The sequence below is a fragment of the Podarcis vaucheri genome (assembly GCF_965113315.1).
Source record: "Podarcis vaucheri genome assembly, chromosome: 7".
NCBI lineage: Eukaryota > Metazoa > Chordata > Lepidosauria > Squamata > Lacertidae > Podarcis > Podarcis vaucheri.
In genome coordinates this window covers 2,874,699-2,892,410 of record NC_138765.1, presented here as the reverse complement: position 1 = coordinate 2,892,410, position 17,712 = coordinate 2,874,699, and the positions used below count along the sequence as shown (strand labels likewise).

Here is a 17,712-nt window from a genome sequence, read left to right as displayed (position 1 = left end):
AAGATGAGTTCCTGAACTTCCACATTTATATCACTGCTTTGCAGTATCCATGGGATCATAGAATCTTGGAGTTGGGTCATCTAGTCCAACCCCCTGCAATGCTGGAATCTCAGCTAAAGCATCCCTGGCAGATGGCCGTCCGATCTCTCTTTAAAACCCTCCAGGAAAGGAGAGTCCACCACCTCTTGTGGGAGTCTCTTCCACTGCCGAACAGCTCTTACTGTCAGAAGGTTTTTCTGAATGTTTAAGTGGAATCTCCTTTCTTGCAACTTGAAGCCATTGGTTCGAGTTCAGGGCAGGAGAAAACAAGCACACTGCCTCCTCCACATGACAGCCCTCAATATATTTGAAGGAGGCATGGCAAGAGAAATTGATGGATTATGCAGAATTGGCGAAATTGACATACAAACTGCGAGACAAGGACCACTGTGACTTTAAAGAAGAATGGGAACTCTTTACAAACTACTTAAAAAAATGAATTGGCAGGTTTTGAATAAACATACACAAATTTATTGATTGTCAACATAATAGACAGGTAATTTTGTTACGATATGGATGCAATGCAGCTGCAAACTGCTAGCTTGAAAACATCACATAGAATCATAGAATCCTAGAGTTGGAAGAGACCACAAGGGCCATCGAGTCCAACCCCCTGCCAAGCAGGAAACACCATCAGAGCACTCCTGACATATGGTTGTCAAGCCTCTGCTTAACAACATGATGGGAATGTTGGGACTGTCTGTGGGAAACAGTGGGACAGTCAGTTCACAGGGCAATGCACCGGAATTTGCTCAGAGTGTAATTTGAGAACTTCCTCTTGTGTATGTACAGGAAGTACAGGAAGTCTTTGTCACTTGATTGCTGGAGTTTGAAGAGTACAGACACGTTTTCTGTAATGCTGCAAAGACAGAAATAAAAGCATGTAAATACGTTTCTGTCTATCTCATTTTCCCTGCCGGGGGAGCAGGAAAGAGTGGGTGTGCTCTTCCCACGCTGGGGAGGGTCGCCTATCAAGGCCAGCCTGGACTGCCGGGACGTGGGCAGCCAAAGTAGATCATCGGAACGCAAGCCGGAGGCCTGGGAGAGTTGCCAGCTTCTCCCGAAAGAGGCTTGAATTCCAACAAATTTAAGGATCTTTACAATTTTATAATATGCAGAGAATAACATGTGCTGAAAAATCAGAGAGAGGAACTGAGGGAAGTTTTTGGGGGGAGGGTTTTTCTTAGGGAGGGGAGAGGGGGGAAATATGGGGGGGGGAATGAAGATGATATGCTTTGATACTTTGTTATGTTGAAATTCTTAATGAAAATTATTTTTAAAAAGAAAAAGATATTTGAAGGTGGCTATCATATCTCCACCCAGTCTCCTATTTTCCAGGCTAATCATACCCATCTCCTTCAAGGGCTCCTCATAAGGCTTGGCGTCTAGATCCTTGATCGTCTTGGTTGCCCTCCTCTGTGAACGTTCATTTTGTTCCTCTCCCCATAATTTGATCACTACTTCTCACCCTTACGGAGGGCTTGGTGCCTGATGTTGCCTATGAGAATTAGAGGTTTCAGACCTCTCAAACTAGGAAGAATACGAAAGTATACCCTATTGAGAATTCCCCAATTCCCTTTGCTTCCCTATATGCAGCCAGTTGAGAAGACAGATGGTGCATACAGGGTACAAGGCTGCAAGCTAGGCCTCTGCTCCCTTAAATTTCTGCTAGCTCATGACTAAGAGGTGGCGCTTGTGTACTCCTTATGGGCTCCTTACCACGGGATCATTCATCCAGTGCCAAACCAGCTGCACTGGCTCCTGGTGGAGTACAGGATCAGGTTTAAAGTGCTGGTTTTGACCTTTAAAGCTCTATGTGGCCTAGGACCCTCGTACCTATGGGACCACCTCTCCTGGTATGCCCCGCGGAGGACCTTAAGGTCCACAAATGACAACATTTTGGAGGTCTTGTGCCTCAAGGAGGTTAGATTGGTCTCAGCCAGGGCCAGGGCCTTTTCAGTACTGGCCCCGACTTGGTGGAACGCTCTGTCCCAAGAGACCAGGGCCCTGCGGGACTTGACATCTTTCCGCAGGGCCTGCAAGATGGAGCCGTTCCACCTGGCCTTTGGTTTGGACTCAGTCTGACCCTTATGTTTCCCTTATGGTTTTGACTTTTAAAATGAGGCTGCATTTTAAATTGCATTTTAACCTGTATTTTTTTTTATAATGATATTTATTGAAACAAATTTTAAAGAAGTTATAAACATAAAACACATAAAACAGATAGAGTTGCAAAAATAATAAAAAGAAAATACAGAGCAAAACAAGAAGATAGTTAACAAAATAAAAAGATCATACCAAACACCAATAAATCCACCCAGAAAAAAGTAAAAAGAAAAGGATTATGTCTCCATATATTGTAGTTTACTCACTAGTTTCTTGACCTCCTCACACCTCCCTTTCTGTATTCCAGTTCAAATATTTAATTCAGCAAGTCCTTACCCTCTATCATTTACTTTTGCTCAACATCTTAAAGTATAATAAAAATGTAGTTTCAGTCATTATCAATCCAAATTTACATATTCTTATTAATCTTATTACTAACACCTCTTATTTTCAGTCCAACGTCCTTTTAACATTCCTTAATTTTACAGTATTTCTGTAGATAGTCTTTAAATTTTTTCCAATCTTCTTCCACCGACTCTTCTCCCTGGTCTCGGATTCTGCCAGTCATTTCTGCCAATTCCATATAGTCAATCACCTTCGTTTGCCATTCTTCCAGGGTGGGTAAACCTTGTGTCTTCCAGTACTTTGCGATGAGTATTCTTGCTGCTGTTATTGCATACAAAAAGAAAGTTCTATCTTTCTTTGGCACCAAATAGCCTGCAATGCCCAAGAGAAAGGCCTCTGGTTTCTTCGGGAAGGTATATTTAAATACCTTTTTCAGTTCATTATATATCATTTCCCAGAAAGCCTTAATCTTCGGGCACATCCACCAAAGGTGAAAGAATGTACCTTCAGTTTCTTTACATTTCCAGCATTTATTATCAGGCAAATGATAAATTTTGCAAGCTTGACTGGGGTCATGTACCACCTATAAATCATTTTCATAATATTCTCTCTCAAGGCATTACATGCCGTGAATTTTATACCGGTGGTCCACAACTGTTCCCAGTCAGCAAACATAATATTATGACCGACGTCCTGTGCCCATTTAATCATTACAGATTTAACCGTTTCATCCTGAGTATTCCATTTCAACAGCAAGTTATACATCTTTGACAAAATCTTAGTTTTGGGTTCTAACAATTCTGTTTCCAACTTTGATTTTTCCACCTGGAAGCCAATTTCTTTATCTGAGTTAAAGGTTTCTCTTATTTGGTAATAATGAAGCCAGTCTCGCACTTTATCTTGTAGATTCTCAAAACTCTGCAATTTCAATTTGTCTCCTTCCTGCTCCAAAATTTCCCAATATTTCGGCCATTTGGCCTCCATATTGAACTTTTTCAGAGCCTTCGCCTCCATTGGTGACAACCACCTCGGGGTTTTATTTTCAAGTAAGTCTTTGTATCTTATCCAGACATTAAACAGTGCTCTCCTGACAATATGGTTCTTAAACGCTTTATGAGCTTTAACCTTGCCATACCACAAGTATGCGTGCCACCCAAAGACATTGTTAAAACCTTCAAGATCCAGAATATCAGTGTTTTCAAGAAGTAGCCAGTCTTTCAACCAGCAGAAGGCTGCTGATTCGTAGTAAAGTTTAAAGTCTGGCAGAGCAAACCCCCCTCTTTCTTTAGCATCAGTCAGTATTTTAAATTTTATTCTGGGCTTTTTGCCCTGCCAAACAAATCTAGAGATATCTTTCTGCCACTTCTTGAAACAGTCCACTTTGTCTAAGATTTGTAATGATTGAAACAAAAACAACATTCTTGGCAATACATTCATCTTTATAACAGCAATTCGGCCCAGCAAGGAAAGCTTCAAATTTCACCATATCTCTAAATCTTTTTTAACCTCCGTCCAGCATTTTTCATAGTTATCTTTAAACAAGTTCCCATTTTTGGCTGTCACGTTAATCCCCAAATATTTAGCTTTCTTAACCACTGTTAAACCTGTCTCATTCTGAAACTTCTCTTTCTCAGTTATTGTTAGATTCTTTTCCAAAACTTTAGTTTTTAGTTTATTCAGCTTAAATCCTGCCACCTGACAAATTCGTGAATCACTTCTAAAACTCTTTTAGTACTAGGTTCTGGCTCCTGTAATGTCAAAACCAAATCATCTGCAAAGGCTTTTAATTTATATTGTTTAGTTCCGACCATTATACCTTTAATCAAATGGTCCCTTCTAATCATTAACCTGTATTTTAAATTGGTTTTCCTTCTTTTTCTTTTTTTTTCTTTCCTTATTATGTTTTTACTGAAATTTTATTGGTGTTAGATGCCCTGAGCCCAACTCTGGCCGGGGAGGGCAGGATATAAATACATTTTATTATTATTATTATTATTATTATTATTATTATTATTATTATTAAACGGGCCTGTCTCGGTATCGAGGTGCTGGGCTTGGTTCAGTTACCTCCTTGTTACCTGGACTGGAACCTGATTTTTTTTCTCTGCTTCAACTATCAAGACTTCCTAGAAATTGAAATTTCATTTTTCATTTGATCCCTGGCCATTACCTCACAGCACAGTTCCCACAATTGCCTGGGAAGAGGGAATGTCCTTTTTAAGCTATGCAAATATATATTATCTGCTTTTTGGATGGGTTTATTGCTTTGCTTGATGTATCGTGCTTTAAGAGTGACTCGCTCTAAACATTTGCCTTGCGGTAGAAACAATGGCTTACTGACTCGGTTGCCACAGGTGTCCGGGACTGAATAAACTACCGTATTTTTCGCTCCATAACACGCACCCAACCATAACACGCACATAGTTTTTAGAGGAGGAAAACAAGAAAAAAAAAATATTCTAAACGAAACAGTGGATGTATGATTTTTGTGGTTCATGCTGTGGCCACAGACATGTGATCTGACAGTGAGTTTGGAGTAGCCCAAGGCAAAAATCCTGAGGATCCATGTGGATCCATGCTTTGTAACCACGTTTTTGCACCACTGTGGCCCCAGGCGTGATTTTTGGGGTGCAAGCTGTAACCATGGATATGCTATGTGATCTGATGGTGAATTTGGGGTGACCCAGTGCAAAAATCGCGAGGATGCATGTGGATCCATGCTTTGTAACCACGTTTTAAGTGGGGAGGGAAGGAAAAGCACTCAAGGGACAAGGAGAAGGATGCTGCTAATAATGCAGAAGAGGGGTATAAGGGGAGAAAGCTCCTCTCCTCTCCCACTTTGCTCCTTTAAAGCAAGCAGGCTCTGCTTTTCTCCCTCCTCCCCGCTCATCCCTGGCTTAGCAAGCTGAAAAACTTTGCTGCTATGTAGTGAGCTGAGTGGGTGGGAGAGAGGGACAGAGAGCCTGCTTGCTTTAAAGGAACCAACCGGACAGGAGCCGCTTACTCCTTTAAAGAAGGAGCTTTGCTCCTTTAAAGAAGCAGGCTCTCTGTCCCTCTCTCCTCCCCACTCAGCGGCTCTTCTCCCGCTTTGCTGTTTCAAAGCGAGCCACGGAGGAGGGAAGGAAGGCTCACGACTGCAGCAGATCCCCCCGCCATCCATAGGCATTCCTTCCATAGCACGCACAGACATTTCCCCTTACTTTCTAGGAGGAAAAAAGTGAGTGTTATGGTGCAAAAAATACGGTAATTATTTGGCTGGTTTTCAGCCATTACCCTGCTTGCATGTCTCTGTAATTTCCTCTCCTTTCCTTTCCAGGTGGCCACTGTCTCGATCTGGGCCGCAGCGTGATCTGCAAATGCCGTCAGGGTTTTGCTGGCCCTCACTGCGAATTGAACATAGATGATTGCGCAGGAAACCCCTGTGCTAACGGAGGCACGTGCATCGATGGCCCCAACAGCTACACCTGCTCCTGCACCCTGGGCTATGGCGGAAAGGACTGTGGTACCCGCATGGACGCTTGTGGCTCCAACCCGTGCCTGAATAGTGGCACCTGCTATACCCACTTCTCGGGCCACGTCTGTGAGTGTTCGTCCGGCTACATGGGCTCCAGCTGCGAGTTCAAAGTTCAGGTTCCCACCCCTGTGAGCAGCCAGCGGGTGGCTGAAGGCCCTTTCCCCGTTGCCCTGGCCGTTTCCTTTGCTCTGGGGCTCATGACATTGGTGCTCGCGGCATGTGCCGCCGTGGCTGCGCTACGGCACATGAGGCAGGGGCGCAAAGCTCTGAAAAGCAGAGTCCGCAATGACCTAGCGACCATCAACAACCTCAAGGAGAGAGATGGCTTCCTCATCTCCCCTGGGCGCTTTAAGGTCTCGAACAAAGACAGCCGATTTGGTGGGGACCAGTTCAACTGCAAGAGGAAGTTGCTGGATCAGAGCCGCGAGTCTGTCTGCAAGAAGAAGCTGGAAAAGTAAGTGGTACCCATCGCTCCCATTTGAGCTCCTTCTGTTTGCCTGTAACTTGAAGACTGGGGTGAAGTTCTGGGGTAGGGTGCATGGGCAAATATTAGCACAAGGTTATTAACGTATTTATGGGACCGCGTCTCCTGGTCTGCCCTGCAGAGGACCTTAAGGCCCATGAATAATCATAGTTTAGAGGTCCCAGGCCCTAAGGTGGTTGATTACCTCCACCAGGGACAGGGCCTTTTCAGTGATGGCTCCCACCTGGTGGAATGCTCTGTCCCATGAGATCAGGGCCCTGCAAGATTTAACCTCCTTCTGCCGGGCCTGTAAGACAGAGCTATTCCACCTGGCTTTCAATTTGAACTTAGCCTGATCTTTTATTCCCCTTCCTTCCCTCCTCCTCCCCTTTTTATGAAGATTCCCCGCTCTGGGACCCCACAGCTAATTCTCCCCTGGTCTCCCCACTGGCCCAAATAGGACTAATTTAGCCAGCTAGCCCTGGTGATCATCTAATGTTTATTGGATGGATTTCCCCCCTAAATTGATTTTTTATTTTATTGTTATTCACGTTTTATACCGTATTTTATGCTGTTTTTTGTAGCATCAATTAAGTGTTTTAAATTTGTTTTGTTTTTTTTTATAAAATTTTTATTTGGTTTTCTGCTTTTGTAAAAACAAAACACACACAAAAAAAAGACAAAGGACAAAGACATGTATAAAATCAGCAAATCCCGGTTTCATAACCTTGTTCCCTGACTTCCCCCCACCTCCCCTCGTGCATCCCAGTTTCAAGATTATATCAGCAAGTTGGTATTTCTCCTCTTAAGCATCTTATTTATCTTATTACTTCTTTTATAATAAAAATTGATTTTCCTAAGTTGGACTTAAGTTCTCTTCCATCGATTTTCATTTTATCTTAATTAATTGGTCATATTGACCAAACCTAAAAGTCTTAAGAGTTTTTAAGAATCTCCTCTTCCCTCCCTCCCATCCCCGGTTTATGTCCCTTCCAAATAAAAATCCAAATTCGAGATTCTCAGCCTGGGTTCCTCACGTCCGAGGCTTTCAAGTCTCTTTCAGTCCCTCTCCGCCTGTCCTGTTGGTAGTCCTTTATGTCAGTCGTCGGGTCTGGAAAAAGTTCTTTCACCATCAAAGTATATCCTCTTCCCACAAGGAGATTCAAAAGTAACTGCTGAAAAATTTCCACAAAGCCTGTATCTTCAAAATCAAAGTCCAAACGGAGGCCCCAACCATATTTCTTTATTTTAAATTCCTGTATTCCATTTTGTCCCGGAACCTCCTCCTTCTTCTTCTGTGTCTTTCGCAGACTTGTGGTGGGTATGTTCCCAGCGTCTCCTTGCTTGTGTTCCACAGATGTCAGCTTTTGGTTGTTGCTTCCCAAGATTGCTTCTTCTTTTTCTTGTTGTTTAGTCTCTTCCACCTCTGTAGATATTGTTTCCCATTCAGCTGTGGATTCTTTCTCATTCAGGTCCTCAATACAAAGAGCAGAGTTGCCTGTTCCCAAGGTCATAGTCACAAGTTGTTTATTCATGGCCAAGCTCTGCTCTTGTAAGATTCCCACCAATTGAAACATCCTTTCGATTTCCACTAGTAACTTTCCTTCCACAGCCATTGTATCCATTGTAGTTTCACAAAATTCCCCCTAGGGGGAATCTGGTTACTTATTAGCTTTTTCACCAACAATCCTTTAACTAATTATTATTACTTTGTTTCCAACAGCTTTGACTCAATTGTAACTCGTCTTAGTCCAGAGGGATCTTAAATAGCAATTTTTCCACTTTAAACCGCCCGTTTGGCAGCTTTGACAGCTGTCAAACTCCGCAGCTCTTACACAGGCAGAAAGGCAGGACGTTCCCGAGCCCGGGAGGGGGGGTTGTTTAGAACAAAAAGAAGGTTTCCAAAACTCCACTCTCCAGCCCAAAATTTTCTTTAGCTAAATCTTGAAAGTTAGTGTCCTTTTTGACTCACCCCACCAAGGGTAGGCTCTCCAGCTTAGCTCTTGTGTCGTTGCTTAGATCGTCTGCAAGGGGGGGGGTGCGGACTTCCTTTTAGCACACCCCCCGGTCGTCTCAAATTCACAGGATAATATTCTTAAAGTCCAATTCCGTCTTACTCACGGGTGATTCTTTCGATGCAAATTTCAAGGAAGGAAGTCAGCGCTCTCTGGTCATGGCTCGCGGCTTCGCTCCACCGAGGTAGCGATCGACTCTCAGTGCCACGCCACCCCCGTATCCCCTCCGCAGCCTTTAAAAAGGCTCTTCGCGAATCAGGGGGGGCGCTTAAGGCACCCGCCGAGTCTTCAGTCCGCAGGCTTCCGCGCCTGCGGTTTTTAAGGGTCCCCGCGTCGCCGGCGCGGCAAAGACCCGTCCTCGGTAGGGCCGATTCCCTCCGCAGCTCGGAGGGAATCCGCCATTTCCAGATCGCGTCAACCCGGAAGTTTTTTTTAAGTGTTTTAAATTTGTTGTTAGCCGCCCTGAGCCCTGTTTTCTGAATCGGGAAGGGTGGGGTATAAATAAAAATTTATTAGTATTATTATTATTATTTATTAATTGGGACTGGGCATTTCAGTCCAGTCCATATTTGTTTGTTTATTTATTATTCTGAACTGCTACTTTGGAGCTTTATTCTCATCTGATAGAATGAAAGATTTATATTTCATTTGATTTATATTGTGCTGCTTGTATTGCATTTTATTTCATGCTTCTGTGAGCTGTTTTCAGCAGTAGTGGAAGTAATTTAATTTAAAAGTCCATGTAGATTTGGCAGGTAAGTACAAGAAAACAACTCTGTCCAGTCTAGTGATGCTCATAAGGCTGAGACACTGAGTTTATGCTAACGTGTTGGCTTATTGCAGTACATCTAAGAATATGTATATGTAGATATCCTCATTTGCTTGTGAGATGATCGTGTGATTTCTTCAGGAAAAACCTATCTGAGCAGGATCCTAAAGGACTCAGAGCCTCATTCATGGGATTGTTCCAGGAAACTGCCATTTAGATCTACCTCTTCTCAGTGTTTGTGTGTTACATTTGTGGGTAAACAGGAAGGAAGTATGTTTTACAACGTTCATCTCAAATTAAAAAAAAGTGTTGCAGTATGTTGTTTCCGGATACAGTGGTACCTCTAGATACGAACGGGATCCGTTCTGGAGCCCAGTTCGCATCTAGAAGTAAACGTAACTAGTGATGGCATGTCTGCGCACGCGCGCGTCACTTTTCACTGCTTCTGCGCATGCGCGTGATGTCATTTTGAGCGTCTGCGCAAGCGGCGAAACCCGGAAGTAATGCGCTCCATTACTTCTGGGTTGCTGAGGAGCGCAACTCGAACGGGCTCAACTCAAAGCGTATTTAACCCGAGGTATGACTGTACTGTGCAAGGGAAGAAACGCCTTTGCATTTTTTGTGCTTCTGGAGGCAGGCTATATAAATTACACAGAGGAACAGCCCTGTAAGATGGACCACCATTCCATTATATAGGCAAATACCGTTAGCATCCATCTTCCTCAGCAAACAATGGAAGGCACCTTTGTGTGTGAAGTCAAACCATTGGAGGGTTACAGCGCTTGCTGTGGCTGTAGAGACCGATACAGGAGAGATATATTTTGTTGCATCTGGGGCAGATGAAGGCCTCTGGTTGTGTTGCTGCAGATCCTCCAGGGCATTTCTTCTCTCTGTGCTCCTCCCAGTGGTCATTCCTCCTGTGGTCACTGCTATGGATACACGTCCTGACTGATGGTCTCCAGGCAATGTGGCTGTGACTTAAGAGCATCTGAACTGCCTTACATACTAGATTTGGCAGTCATCTAGTCCAACACACTGTCTCCGACAGACAGCCTGTTGATGCTGGAAACTTGTGTGTGTGAAAGCAACTGCCTCCCCTTCTTGTTTCTACCCCAGTATTCAGCACTACTCCTGCCAGCCTAGCAGTTTGAAAGCACGTCAAAGTGCAAGTAGATAAATAGGTACCTCTCCGGCGGGAAGGTAAACGGCGTTTCTGTGCGCTGCTCTGGTTTGCCAGAAGCGGCTCAGTCAGTGTGAGTCTTGGTTGACCACAAACTTGACATGAGCCAACAGTGTGACGCGGCAGCTAAAAAAGCCAATGCAATTCTGGGCTGCATCAATAGGAGTATAGCATCTAGATCAAGGGAGGTAATAGTGCCACTGTATTCTGCTCTGGTCAGACCACACCTGGAGTACTGTGTCCAGTTCTGGGCACCACAATTCAAGAAGGACACTGACAAACTGGAACGTGTCCAGAGGGGGGCAACCAAAATGGTCAAAGGCCTGGAAACAATGCCTTATGAGGAACGGCTAAGGGAGCTGGGCATGTTTAGCCTGGAGAAGAGGAGGTTAAGGGGTGATATGATAGCCATGTTCAAATATATTAAAGGATGTCACATAGAGGAGGGAGAAAGGTTGTTTTCTGCTGCTCCAGAGAAGCGGACACGGAGCAATGGATCCAAACTACAAGAAAGAAGATTCCACCTAAACATTAGGAAGAACTTCCTGACAGTAAGAGCTGTTGGACAGTGGAATTTGCTGCCAAGGAGTGTGGTGGAGTCTCCTCCTTTGGAGGTCTTTAAGCAGAGGCTTGACAACCATATGTCAGGAGTGCTCTGATGGTGTTTCCTGCTTGGCAGGGGGTTGGGCTCGATGGCCCTTGTGGTCTCTTCCAACTCTAGGATTCTATGATTCTATGATTCTATGCTGGCCACATGACCCGGAAGCTGTACGCCGGATCCCTCGGCCAATGAAGCGAGATGCGTGCCGCAACCCCAGTCGGCCACGACTGGACCTAATGGTGAGGGGTCCCTTTACCTTTTATTCAGCACTACCTCTGAACACTAAAGTTCCATTTTTATCCCTCATGATTAATAGCAATCTATAAACTCCATGGTAAACAAATTCGGATCACTCTACTGGTCAACACCAAGTTTTGTAGCAATTAATTCTGTAAACTTATTTCTGCATAGTGAGAAGAAATATTTTATTTTGCTTTGTTCTGGATCAATTGCAAATCAGTTAAATTAGATGGCCCAGATCCCAGAGTCTTCATTTTCTCTTTCTCAGCAAGTGTTTTCTACCAGGAAAGATACAGTAACTGTGAAGATTTTCCATGAATGTTTTATTGAAACCTTTCATCACACAATAAAAAGCCAAAGTAATCTAAATACAGTGGTGCCCCGCAAGACGAATGCCTCGCGAGACGGAAAACTCGCTAAACGAAAGGGTTTTCCATTTTGAAGGTGCTTCGCAAAACGAATTTCCTATGGGCTTGCTTCGCAAGACGACAATGTCTTGCGAGTTCCTGCTGGTGTTTTTTCCTCCCCCCCCTTTTTCTAAGCCGCTAAGCCGCTTATCAGCTGATCCGATCAGCAGATAAGCCGCTAAAAGCCGCTAATAGCGCTAATCCGCTAATCCGTCAATGGGCTTGCTTCGCAAGACGAAAAAACCGCTAGACGAAGAGAATCACAGAACGGATTCTTTTCGTCTTGCGAGGCACCACTGTAAGAAAAACAAGAAAAAGAGGGAGGGGGGAGGAAAGAAAAGGGAAAAAGAAGGGCGGAAACACAAAGTCCTCTCTCAAAGGTAGATCTTAACCCTTGGCTCACACAGAAGGGGTTGGACCTTCCCAGCTCTCACCAGGCAGGTTCCCTTTCTTCTCCCAGCCTAGAGGTCCTTCCCTTCCCCACTTCTCACACTGTCTTTCACCAGCCAACCATCGCCTTCATGTAGTATTATTGTGGGTTAGGAGTTGTTTAAGATTGGGTGGCTGTCTGTAGGCAATGAAAGGTCTTCCTCCCAGAGCTTGAGAAAGAGAACTGTCATTGTCCAGGAGAGGTTGTAGATCTCTGATGATGCGTTGTACTGTTTTAACTTGGGAGCTGTATGTGATGACTAGTGGTGTTCTGTTATTTTCTTTTTTGGGTCTGTCTTGCAGCAAGTTCTCTCTGGGTATCAGTCTGGCTCTGTTGATCTGTTGTCTAACTGTTGTCCACAATAATACTACAACCAGACTTAAGACGGACACTGGCACCAGAGCCTGCAATAAACCCAGATGCCAACTTTGCTGCCACATACACCCGGACAACACCATTACTGGCCCCAACAACATCACACACACCATCTCGGGACTATTTAATTGCTCATCGTCTAACATTGTGTATGCCATCAAATGCCAGCAGTGTCCTTCAGCTCTCTATATTGGACAAACAGGCCAAACCTTACACCAAAGAATAAACGGACATAAATCTGACATCAAGAATCACAAAACAGAGAAACCAGTAGGAGAACACTTCAATCTCCCAGGACATTCTATACAAGATCTCAAAGTAGCTGTTTTACTACAAAGGAATTTCAGAAATAGACTGGAAAGAGAAGCTGCTGAATTGCAACTCATTACCAAACTCAAAACCATGGAGAGACCTGGTCTGAACAAAGACATTGGATTCTTATCTCATTATACATGACTAAGCCATTTTTCACCTTCTCACCCCTTGCCTTTTCCTGTAAGACCTATTGCAGTCGTTAAGAGTCGTCAATAGGCTCATCTCAGCTATCTGCCAATCTTCCATTCCCACCACCCTTCTGAGTAATACCCCTCCCCACCTTCTCACTATATAGAAGGATCTGGCAACTTCTGTTTCAGTGTATCTGAAGAAGTGTGCATGCACACGAAAGCTCATACCAAGAACTAACTTAGTTGGTCTTTAAGGTGCTACTGGAAGGATATTTTTTATTTTGACTATGGCAGACCAACACGGCTACCTATCTGTAAATAAATAATTTCTAAACTATAATCACTAAAACAATGGCAAGCCACAGTACATAAAATAATACAATACAAATTGAGAAGCAATTTGAGACTAGAGGGTGGGGCAAGGCAGGTAGAAAGAGGCCTTGCCTGATGGAGTCTCTCCCCTCACAGTTCTTCCTCCAGGACCAGCTTCCATTGCCTCCTGCAGTTTGGTCAAACTCATGTTGGTTTCTTCGAGAACACTGTCCAGCCATCTCGTCCTCTGTCGTCCCCTTCTCCTTGTGCCCTCCATCTTTCCCAACATCAGGGTCTTTTCCAGGGAGTCTTCTCTTCTCAGGAGGTGGCCAAAGTCTTGGAGCCTCAGCTTCACGATCTGTCCTTCCAGTGTTGTTGTTGTCTAGTCGTTCATCCGCCTTTTCAGCAGCTCCCTGAGAGGCAACATGACCGTCGTATCAAAAGTGTTCGCTTGGTCATGTGCCACATGCTTGTCAGGGTGGTGCCGCTGTGCAAAAGTCTGCACCTCCTTCCACCTCTGGCAAATGTCCCTCAGTCTTTCGGAGGACAGCCGTTCCTCAGTTGCTTACTCCTCTTCCAGTGAGACCTGCTCCTGCGCAGCCTCTGCCTGCAGTTCGACCAGCTCCACGGTGGTCAGCTCGTCGTCGTGCCCCTCCACCAGCTCGCAGACGTCCTCCTCCGTGACCTCCAGGCCCATGGTCCTCCCCAAGGCAACAATGTCCTGCACCACTGTTGACTCTGGTGCATCAGAGTCACTTGGTGTCACACAGTCCGGCCACAGGCTGCGCCAAGCGCAATTCAAATTTCTCTGGCTGTGGTGATCATCTTCAAGCAGGTGACGATGTCGAAGTGGTCCTTCCAGAATTCCCGCAGGGTGATGGTGGTGCAATCAGTCACCTCGAAGCATCGCCTGGAAAGCTCCTTGGTGTAGAGTTTTTTGAAATTGGCGATGACCTGCTGATCCATCAGCTGGAGTAGTGGCGTGGTGTTAGGCGGCAGGAACATGATGTTGATGAAGCTGAACTCCTCCAACAAGTCCTCCTCAAGGCCTTTAGGATGAGCAGGAGCATTGTCCATCAGAAGCAAAGCCTTCAGCGGCAGGTCGTTGTCCAGCAGGTACTGTTTGACAGCAGGGCCAAAAGCAAGATTGACCCAGTCCACAAACAGCACACGTGTGACCCAAGCCTTGCTGTTGGATCGCCACATGACACTCAGCTGCTCCTTGTCGACCTTGTGTTTCTTGAAGGCCCGTGGGTTCTCCGAGTGGTACACCAGCAGGGGCTTGATCTTCAGGTCGCCACTTGCATTGGCACAGAAGAGCAGGGGCAGAAGGTCTTTCATGGGCTTGTGGCCAGGCAACTTGGACTCCTCCTGTGTGATGAAAGTCCTTTTGGGCATCCTCTTCCAAAACAGCCCGGTCTCATCGCAATTGAAGACCTGCTGTGGAACGTAGCCCTCCGTCTTCACAACCTCCAGGAACTCCGCTGCAAAGTTTTCAGCCGCAGGAACATCAGAACTGGCGGCCTCTCCATGCCTGACCACGCTGTGGATGCCAGATCTTGCCTTGAACCGGTCAAACCAGCCTCTGCTTGCCTTGAAGACTTCTGGTTCGCCTGAGGTTCCTGGCTGTTCCTGGATGAGGTCTGCGTGCAAGGCCTTGGCCTTCTCACAAATGACTGCCTCAGTCACTGTGTCCCCTGCACCCTGCTTCTCTTCTATCCAGATGAGGAGCAACTTCTCGACCTCCTCCAGAACAGCTGGGCGATTCTTCACGATCCTGGTGACTCCCTTGGCTGCATCAGTCGCAAGGATCTTCTCCCTCATCTTCAGGATGGTCCCAATGGTCGATGGGTTCCTGCCGTACTCCCTGGCGAGGTCCGTCACACGCATTCCACCGTCGTGCTTCCAGATGATCTCCTTCTTCATTTCCAGTGTCACCTTCTCCTTCTTCCTCTCGCCGGCCACCGCAGCAGCAGTCTTCTTGGGTCCCATGGCAGCACAGCTCTTACCTTCGTAAACTCAGAAAAAGGAAAAAAAATCAGCAATTCAAACCCAGAACCAAGTCCTTGAATTCCAAACACCCAACCCAAAATCCAAAACCCCCCAAAAAAGTTTTAAAAGTTTAACTTACGAAATGGCTGCAAATCACCAAAGTCTTCAAAATCCTCAAAGGGCTGCAAAAGAAGTTTTGGAAAAGCTTTAAAAATCACCAAAGTCTTCAAAAACCTCAACTGTTCCCCCAGCCACCCACCCAGCACACAGAAATTGAAAACCCAGAATTTTTTTTCAAAAAAAAAACCAACATGGCCCAATGGTCACAGAAAACCATAAAAATGCAGAAAAAACCACACAAGCTCCCAGATTCTTGCAAACCACTCCCCAACTGTTTCCCCCAGCCACCCAGCACACAGAAATTCAAACCCAGATTTTTTTTCAAAAAACAACAACATGGCCCAATGGTCACAGAAAACCATAAAAATGCAGAAAAAACCACACAAGCTCCCAGATTCTTACAAACCTCTCCCCAACACCAAGTCCTTGAATTCTAAACACCCCAACCCAAAATCCAAACCCCCCCAAAAAAATTTAACTTACCAAACAGCTGCAAAAGAAGTTTTGGAAAAGCTTCAAAAATTCAGCAAACTCTTTAAAAAGCTCAAAAAGGCCACCACACCGCGTGCAATGTGTTTTTTCTCTAGGCTCACCATGTTTTAGCATGTGGTCTACCATAAATCCTAAATCATATTGTAAAGAGAGAAAAAACCTCTCTTCCCTTTTTGAAATCCTGCAGTTTTAAAAATATGTTTTTATTAAAGATTTATTTATTAAAGATTTTCCTAAATTACAAAACTACAGATCAGTTATATTCAATGTGAGACAGTATATGGTTGGGGAAGAAGGAAGGTCAGGGGGAGGGGGGGTAGTAAACTACTAAAATAGTTCTTTTACATAGTGTATGTGGAAAGCTGTTGTCTTTGTCCATGGAGTTTTCTTGGCAAGGATACTGGAGTGACTTGCCGGTTCCTGCTCCAGGTGGATCACATTTGGTCAAAACTCTCCATTAGGACCTGTCCATCTTGGGTGGCCCTGCACGGCATAGCGCATAGCTTCTCTGAGTAATTCAAGCCCCTTCGCCACGGCAAGGCAGACCCTGATGTTGGGAAAGATGGAGGGCGCAAGGAGAAGGGGACGACAGAGGACGAGATGGTGGGACAGTGTTCCATGTATTTCATGGGGTCATTAAGGATTAAGGCTTTCTGGGAGATGATTTGTATATCAAAGCTGCTGATTCATAATAAAGTTTAAGGTCTGGCAGGGCAAATCCACCTCTTTCCTTTGCATCTGTTAGTATTTTAAATTTTATTCTAGGCTTCTTGCCCTGCCAGACAAATCTAGAGATATCTCTCTGCCACTTCTTGAAGCAATCCATTTTGTCCAAAATTTGCAATGTTTGAAACAGAAACAACATTCCAGGCAATACATTCATTTTTATCGCAGCAATACGGCCTAGCAGTGAAAGCTTCAAATTTGACCAAATTTCTAAATCTTTTTTCACTTCAGCCCAGCATTTTTCGTAATTGTCTTTATATAAATTCCCATTTTTTTGCTGTCATGTTAATCCCCAGGTATTTCACTTTCTTAACCACTGTTAAACCTGTCTCATTCTGAAACCTCTCTCTCTCTCAATCGGTGTTAAATTTTTCTCTAAGACCTTAATTTTTAACTTATTCAGTTTAAATCCTGCAACCTGACCAAATTCTTGAATCAGTTCCAAAACCCTTTTGGTACTAGATTCTGGCTCCTATAACGTCAATACTAAGTCATCTGCAAATGCTCTCAACTTGTACTGTTTAGCTCCGACTTGTATACCTTTAACCAACTGGTCCCTTCTAATCATATTCAGCAGGACCTCCAGGACCGATATAAAAAGCAATGGGGAGATTGGGCAACCTTTTTCTATCTTAAATTCTTCCGTCACCACGTTATTTACAATTAATTTAGCCTTTTGTTCTGAATAAATTGCACTTATACCATTTTCAAAGCCTTGGCCTACCCCCATCCCCTGTAGGTTCTTCTTCATAAAACTCCAAGAAATGTTGTCAAAAGCTGTCTCTGCGTCCACAAATATCAAAACTGGCTTAGTATTTATGTTCACTTGTAATTTTTCTAAAATGTTGATTATATTTCTCACATTATCAGACAAATGTCTACCCGGGAGAAAGCCTGCTTGGTCTTTATGAATCTCTTCCATTAAGACTTTTTTAAGTCTTTTAGCCAAAATGTCTGCAAAGATTTTATAATCCACATTGAGCAATGATATGGGGCCGTAGTTCTTGAGCTGCGTCTTTTCAGTCTCTGTTTTCGGTACAAGTGTAATATACGCTTCTTTCCACGACTCTGGTGCCCTTTTCCCACCCATTATTTCGTTACAGACTCCCTTCAAAGGTTGTACTAACCATTCTTTTAAGG

General features: G+C 44.5%; 1 protein-coding gene and 1 pseudogene across 3 annotated transcripts in view; one reads left to right on the top strand and one right to left on the bottom strand.

Moving 5' to 3' along the window:
• Positions 1 to 17,712, top strand: part of DLL3 (delta like canonical Notch ligand 3) — a 174,357-nt gene that overhangs the window by 105,929 nt on the left and 50,716 nt on the right. For both annotated transcript variants that reach the window (XM_082231102.1, XM_082231103.1), the window contains one exon: positions 5,807 to 6,458. In XM_082231102.1, coding sequence (XP_082087228.1) covers positions 5,807 to 6,458 — 652 coding nt within the window. The remainder of the gene's footprint in view (positions 1 to 5,806; positions 6,459 to 17,712) is intronic.
• Positions 10,025 to 15,930, bottom strand: LOC309537568 (tigger transposable element-derived protein 1 pseudogene; annotated as a pseudogene). The gene is made up of 3 exons (XR_014224727.1): positions 15,838 to 15,930; positions 14,515 to 15,416; positions 10,025 to 10,042 (listed from the first exon to the last, which is right to left on the bottom strand). The product of XR_014224727.1 is annotated as a tigger transposable element-derived protein 1 pseudogene (transcript).